Below are 7,458 nucleotides of genomic sequence, written 5' to 3'. Positions count from 1 at the left end.
GAGTCTTATAAGTGGCCTCAGATAGACAAGGTGTTATAGCTAAGCTCGAAGATAGTGAGAGGTAAGAAATAAACATCTCTCAAAGCTAGGGTTAAGCATCTGATAAGGCTGGGAGTAGCCATCCATGGATAATTCTTGAGCTATCGGAGTCTTATAAGTGGTCTTGAATAGACGAGGTTTTATAGCTAAGCTCGACGATAGTAAGAGGCGAGGAATAAGTATCTCTCGAAAGCCAGGGATAGGTATATGATGATACGAGGAATAGACATCTCGCGGATAATTCTCGAACCATTGAAGTCTTATAAGCAGCTTCGGATAGACGAGATCTTACAGCTAAGTTTGACAATAGTGGGAAGGAGGAATAAGCATCTCGCAAAGCCAGAGATAAACATCCAGCGAGGTAGGAATAGACATCCTACGGATAGTTATCAAACTATCGGAGTCTTATAGGCGGCCTCGGATAGACGAGGTCTTACAATTACGCTCAATGATAGTGAGAGGCCCTAATAAGCATTTCACGAAGCTAGGGATAAGCATCTGGCAAGGAGGATAATAGAGATCCCGCGAGTAGTTCTTGAACTATTGGAGTTTTATAAGCAGAATCAAATAGACGAGGTCTTACAGCTAAACTCGACGATAGTGAGAGGCAAGGAATAAGCATCTCACGAAGTTAGGGATAATCATTTGGACAGGCGGTGGACATCGTATAGATAGTTCTTGAACTATCGAAGTCTTATAAGCGGCCCTTGAATAACGAGGTCTTACAGCTAAGCTCGACGATAGTGAGAGATGAGAAATAAGAATATCCCAAAGCCAGGAATAAGCATCTGGCGAGGTGAGGAATAGATATCCTGTGGAAAGTTCTCAAACTATTGGAGTCTTATAAGCGGCCTTGGATAGATGATGTCTTATTGCTAAGCTTGACGATAGAGAGAGGCGAAGAATAAGCATTACGCGAAACCAGAGATAAACATCTGGTGAGGTGGGAAATAGACATCCCGCAAACAAGGCCAGGAAAGGCTCCTTTTGTAAGGGCAAATACATCTGGCCATTTGGTTATTCATTTTTACAAGGAATGAGAAATCCAAAATATACCGCCTCTTTCTTTATTCAAGGAAAGAGCATTCCAAGATGCCACCTCTTTCTTTATTCAAGGAATGATGACTAAAAAGATGTTGCATCTGATAATAAGAAACTCATGAACTAGGGCTCGCCTTCAATTACGCGAGGTTTTACAAGCTAGCCTTGGTGAGCAAAGCTTATGGCTTGCCTCGAATACAGATAAGTGATGATTAGAAGTATTCTGAATAAGAGAAATTCGAGCAAGGCATTCTGCTAAATACATGGTGGATGCCATTGGCCATTTTCAATATATAGGGAAAATAATTCATTTCCAACAATTAAGTTAAGTTCCCTCATCGGACCCTTCAAAATGCTATGCACATCTTTCATTTTAAATTCAGTTTCTTGCCATGAAATAACAGTCAAATGGATGGATTTCATCCATATGGACTTCAGCTGCATATTTATGAAAGGTAAGGGACCTTTGCTAGCACAAAATGAAGGCTAAAGTAAACTCTATAAAAATTAAAAAGATTTGGGACCATTGCTGCAATTTTTCCCTCAATAAAATACAGTCAAATTATTATATAGAACTTGTTTGAGCCATATTATTTCAAAAAAATATATTTTTAAACAATGATTTGATATCATTTTAATTACACATTTTTTCAATAAAATAATATTACACACAGATCAAATTTTTTTTCTTATTTTTTAACTACATATTTTTCATCAATATACTATTTAAAAATGTATTATTACCAAAATAACGTGACTCAAAAACCCCAGAAAAAAGGTCAGCAAAGTAAGGCACTAATGTAGTAGGATAGCTGACTGAGAAGCCCGACTCTTTTCTCTAAACACGGCACTGTCAAAATCTTGTCTCCATCGTATTAAATGCTAAAACGATGTAACAAAGCAAGAACCTTGCCGTGAAGTTCACTGTGAAGCCGGTGTTTCTTTGTATCATGTGGTGCTAATTGTTGCCGGAGGTTTACATAACCGGGGTCGCTGCATCATTAGTTACTCAACCATTATATTTGGAGCTTGGAGGGAAGATTTTTGGCCCAGGCATTTGTCTAACACCTGATGACCAACCTATTTTCTTCATTTTGTGTGCAGTCTGTGCTTGAACTGACAAAAAAATCCTAGCAATTTGACCCCATTAAAACCTTTTTTCCAACAAAAGGAGAGAAGAAATCCATGTTTGTTGTGCCTCCTTTCTTTGCTTTCTTTTTGGACCTGGATCTTGTCAACAGAGGCTCCATTTTTTGGTTTGTATGGGAAGGGAGCTAAAGTGATTGGTTTAAGGATAAAACCTTTGGAGTTTTTGTTGTATAAGAAAGTAAAAGTATATATATAATTTCTCTCTCTCTCTCTCACAAGATTTCTTATTTTTGTTTCAAACCATGAGAAGACAGAACCTATTGGGATGGATGGTGAGTTTTTCTTAATGACCATTGCCATGGGTTCTTTCTTCAACTTGGGCACTAGAAACTTCACTAAGAAAATTTGCCTTTGGTTTTGCAAAATAGCAATTTTTTCTTTCATTTACTGTGGCTGACTTCTTCGTTTTTGGCCGAAGGATACTGCCCAAAAAATTCCATTTTCCGGTGGCTTTTCAAATTTGGTGAGAACATGGTTATCGTACCCTTTTTCACAGATGATGTCAATCTGTCGATCCCAAAAAATGTGCCTATAGAATCCTGATCACGTCCCCTCCAAGTTGACTCACCATCATACTAAACGTGTTGAATTATTTAGTTTCGAGTTTTGACTCTATACAGTATCTTGTTGCATTTTTATTGAAACTTTGTTTGCTTTTGCGAAAAAGGAATCCTAGTTGAATTTTTTATTTTACATGTAGCCAAATTATTATTATTATTTTATTATAATATTTTTCTTTTATTATTATTATATATTTATTGAATTCATGTTGTACCGAGACGTAGAATACTAACAATAGGAGAGAGATATATGCTCCCATAAGATGAACTACCTCAATTCTTGTGTTCAAATAGGGTTATTTCACACGAAAGAGAATTGGCAATATTTAAATATGTCATCATGATGGTTGAGATAATTGTCGTAACTCGATAGACAAATTTAAACTGGATAACCATAGTGAAATTGTGGGTTTTATTACTTTTGAATCATCAGGTTTTCTCAAAGTTTACAATATTGATTACTTGGCTCATTTTTTAATTCAATCTTAGTTTAGCTAAAGTCCCAAAAAATTAAGGATTTCAATTTTTTCAAATAAAAATTTAGGGATGATCCAAGGGTGAGGTAGGGCAAGGCCGGGAATAAAATAATGTCCTTTCTCCATCCAAGATTTTTGAAAAGCGGCTGGGGTTGGGATGGCGTAGAGATAGGGATGGTAATGGCTTGGCTCGGCCCTTTAACCCACGAGCTTGGCTCGGGCTTGTGGCGAGTCGAGCTCGGCTGGGCCCATGAGCTCGTGGGCCAGCTCATGGTCCGGGCCGAGTCGAGCCGAGCCCACGAGTTGCTCGTGATTTTTTTAATTTTTTTTTTCTTTTTGGTAAATTTGCACATTTTGAATTTTTTTAAAAAAATAATTTCATATTTTTTGGCGAGGGCTCATCAAAATGGCTCGTGGGCTTGACGAGCTGAGTAGGCTTGACTCGTGGGATTGAGCCTCTGCTCGGCTCGGGCTCGTCCAGCCCACGAGTAGGGTTTTGACGAGCTGAGTCTGATCGGCCCGTTTGACATCCCTACGTAGAGATTAAAATAATATTCCATTTACCTTCTAGTTCTTTATTTAGTGCATGTTTGGTTCTTATTTTTCACTCCAAAAAATTAATTTTTTGACTGTTACTCCCGTAAGTTAGCCGTCATTTTTGACCTATTCTCTCACAGGTGAGATCTACATTTTCTTTCTAACGGTCAAAAAATCAATTCTCATAATCACTATCGAACAAACCTTTAATGTTATTATTCTTTTGAAAAAATGATTTCAATAGACAAACTCAAGAATAAGATAATATAAAAACCTTCGACACGGGTTTAGCTAAGGGGTGAAGGTTCCTGCAGGGTGGAAGATTTTGCCATCTCTATAAAATCACCAAATTTCAATAATTGTAAATTCATATCGATAAATGCATTGGTAAAGACGATCATGATCTTGAACCAATTTTTCTCTGCGAATATTAACTAATGAGATTATACCACATATGTCCATATTCCAATTTGTATAAGGATCTTTGCACTTTGAATAAGTTTTCCAACAACATAAATTATATTCTTTAGATATATCAAATATATTGCGTTACTGGTTTTTCATAAAATATGTGATTTTTAAGTTCACATACATGCACTTTAGTATGATGGTACTTGTAAACAAAATATTCAAAAAGTAGATGAGGCCCATATTTAAGGGGAATTTCAGGAGGAGAAGAAAACCCGCTACAAATCTGTTTTAAAGGAAGATTTTCCATCATCCATTGTTTAAACCTTTAACTGAATACCATTTTAGTGAGAGGACCTGAAATTTCTCCAATTCATCTCTTGTAAGTCATGAAACTAAATTGCAATATTTTTATTACTAGAAAGGAAGAAAAAACCATAATAAGGAAAAAAAAGGAGGAAAAACTTTCATATTTACTGCCTTGGCTTTTGAGGCTAAGAAGGCCAAGGCAGACTTTTCCCTGCCTCGGTTGCGAATAAGAAAATGGCGTTCCAGGATTTCGACTTGATTAAAGAACGACGAAAGCAAGAGAGGCAGCAGAAGATAAGGAGAAGGATCACTATTGCTATTGTGTCGAGTGTTGTCGTCCTCCTTGTAGTTTCTGCTGCTATTGGTGTGGTATTTTACGATCAGAAAAACGCAGATACTACCGATAAGGAGCCCAAAAAAAGAGCCCACTCGGCCCCGAAGCCTGTGATCACAGCAGAAAAAGCTGTTAAAACAGTTTGTGCAGGTACAGATTACAAGGAAACATGTCAGGATAGCCTCTTGAAGACAGTAAAGGGTAATGTAGCCACTCAACCAAAAACAATCCTCAAGGCCTCGATGGTGGTGGTGTCCGAGGGGATTGACGAAGTTATTGGTCGTGCTAAGACTATCAAATTCGACACGCCGCTCAAAAAGGCCGCATTTGATGATTGTTTGGAGCTACTGGAAGATGCCAAAGAAGAATTAAAAAGTTCCATCTCGGTTATTGAAGACACGAATTTGGGAAAGGTTTCCTTGAGAATGCCTGATATTAACAATTGGTTGAGTGCTGTCATGTCTTACCAACAAACGTGTATTGATGGATTCCCTGATGGAAAGGAGAAGGATGCAATGGAGAAAGTCTTGAAAACTGCCAAGGAACTTGGCAGCAATGCCTTAGCCATTGTCTCACAAGTTTCGTCCATCTTTTCCAAAGTTCAAGTACCTAATCTCAAACGAAATCTTCTAGCAGACGAGGATGGATTCCCAACATGGATGCACAAGGAAGACCGGAGAATTCTTAAAGCAGATGGCCCGAAGCTGACTCCAAACGTGACCGTGGCAAAAGATGGTAGTGGAAATTATACAACCATTACTGCAGCATTAAAAGCACTGCCTGAAAAATATAAAGGACGGTATGCTCTTTCTTAAAGTCTACCCTTCCTCTTAAATTTCATGTACACCGATTTCAATTTTCGCATTTTCTCACTTGGAGATGGTTTAAACCGGTGACAATATTACAGATACGTTATTTATGTCAAAGAAGGTGTTTATGACGAGAATGTTATAGTTACTAAAAAGATGCAAAATATTACCATTTATGGTGATGGATCCCAGAAGAGCATTGTCACTGGCAAGAAAAATTATGTTGATGGAGTACCAACATTCCAAACTGCAACATTTGGTATGTAATTTAAAAAAAAAAAAAAAAAAGAAGCAAATAAGAAAATGCATCTTTTGGCCATAATTGTAATTCAGAACCTAATTAATCGCGTCTATATATGTTATTGGCAGCTGCTTTAGGTGATAGATTCATGGCCCAATCTATCGGATTCAGAAACACGGCTGGTCCAGAAAAGCATCAAGCAGTGGCTCTTCGGGTCCAGGCTGATCGCTCAATTTTTCTTAATTGTAGAATGGAGGGGTACCAGGATACCCTATACGCTCAAACTCACAGACAATTCTATCGAAGCTGTTACATTACTGGTACAGTTGATTTCATATTTGGAGATGCAGCGGCTATATTCCAGAATTGCATGATCTATGTGAGAAAACCGATGGACAACCAACAAAATATTGTTACAGCTCAAGGAAGGGTCGATAAAAGGGAAACCACAGGGATTGTGCTGCAAAACTGTCGCATTTTGCCAGATGATAAACTCGAGCCTGTAAAGGCCAAAATCAAGAGTTATCTTGGCAGGCCGTGGAAGGAATACTCGAGAACCATTGTAATGGAAACGGAGATTGGTGACTTGATTCAACCTGCGGGCTGGCTAGAATGGGATGGTGATTTCGCTCTCAAGACTCTCTATTACGCAGAGTATAACAACAAAGGCCCGGGATCTACTACTTCAAGTAGAGTCAAGTGGTCAGGTTACAAACTGATTAAGAGGGATGATGCCTTGAAATTTACTGTTGCTCCCTTCTTGCAAGGCGATACTTGGTTGAAGTCTGCACAAGTTCCTGTGCGCTTCGGGATGTTCAGCTGAAGTGTTGTTTAATCAGTTTACAAAAATACATGGATTTCAATGTAGAGATATGCAAATAATACTATTGGTGTTAATTTTTTTGCCCGAATTTCTCTATCTGAGCTTGTTATTTATCCTAGGCATAATAATGAAAATATGACTTGTAGAATTTACTTTATCTGAAATGCAACTGCATTTCATCCCTAAAGCTAGTGCTGTTGCTAAACTGAATTTGGCAGAAATATTCAAACCTCCAATCTAAATCAAAATTAACTTTATTTCTTTCATTTGCATCATATTTCCTACTAAGGGCCTGAATAACGTAAACATGCCTGTTTCTTGTTTGGCCAGGGAGTAGGGTGACACTATTTTTGCCCAATCAGCACTAATAATCTAAGCTAAATGTTAGTTAGCCATACTAGAATCGATCTCGGGGGGATAAAAATTTCTCGTTGTTAACGTGACAGAGAGAACCGAAAGTATGATTCTCTAAATGTATGACTGTTATAGAGAACCGTAAGTAAGGTTCTCTTACCATATCAGTTGTGGAAACTTTTTATCCCGTCCACTGTAGACATGAGATCAGATCTGTTAGTCATACATAGAAAATAATTGGCTACCAGTATAGGGACAAAATGAGAATGTAGAGGTGTAAACTTTTCTCAATTTATTTTTAATAAAAAAAAAAAAAACTATATTATTCAGATTTTGTATATATAACAAAGAAACAGTTATCTTGGTGTTGTTTCCTAT

General features: G+C 37.7%; 1 protein-coding gene across 1 annotated transcript; it reads left to right on the top strand.

The window, feature by feature from the left end:
* Positions 1-4,645: 4,645 nt before the first annotated feature.
* On the top strand, positions 4,646-6,874 carry LOC111403813 (putative pectinesterase/pectinesterase inhibitor 45). Its single transcript, XM_023032433.1, has 3 exons — positions 4,646-5,652; positions 5,761-5,921; positions 6,032-6,874. Exons 1-3 carry the CDS (start codon positions 4,754-4,756, stop codon positions 6,724-6,726), a joined length of 1,755 nt encoding a protein of 584 aa, XP_022888201.1. The 5' UTR covers positions 4,646-4,753; the 3' UTR covers positions 6,727-6,874.
* The last annotated feature ends 584 nt before the right edge of the window (positions 6,875-7,458 follow it).

Source organism: Olea europaea, chromosome 11 (assembly GCF_002742605.1).
Source record: "Olea europaea var. sylvestris chromosome 11, O_europaea_v1, whole genome shotgun sequence".
NCBI classification, from domain to species: Eukaryota; Viridiplantae; Streptophyta; class Magnoliopsida; order Lamiales; family Oleaceae; genus Olea; species Olea europaea.
The sequence above is the reverse complement of the archived record's forward strand: the minus strand, read 5'-3'. Positions and strand labels throughout refer to the sequence as shown.

What these genes read in the sequence shown, in the direction of transcription:
- LOC111403813 (XM_023032433.1), top strand. Translation starts at nt 4,754, where the DNA reads ATGGCGTTCCAGGATTTCGACTTGATTAAAGAACGACGAAAGCAAGAG. An exon ending in CCTGAAAAATATAAAGGACG is followed by an intron (nt 5,653 to 5,760) that starts GTATGCTCTTTC and finishes ACAATATTACAG; the next exon opens with ATACGTTATTTATGTCAAAG. An exon ending in ATTCCAAACTGCAACATTTG is followed by an intron (nt 5,922 to 6,031) that starts GTATGTAATTTA and finishes TGTTATTGGCAG; the next exon opens with CTGCTTTAGGTGATAGATTC.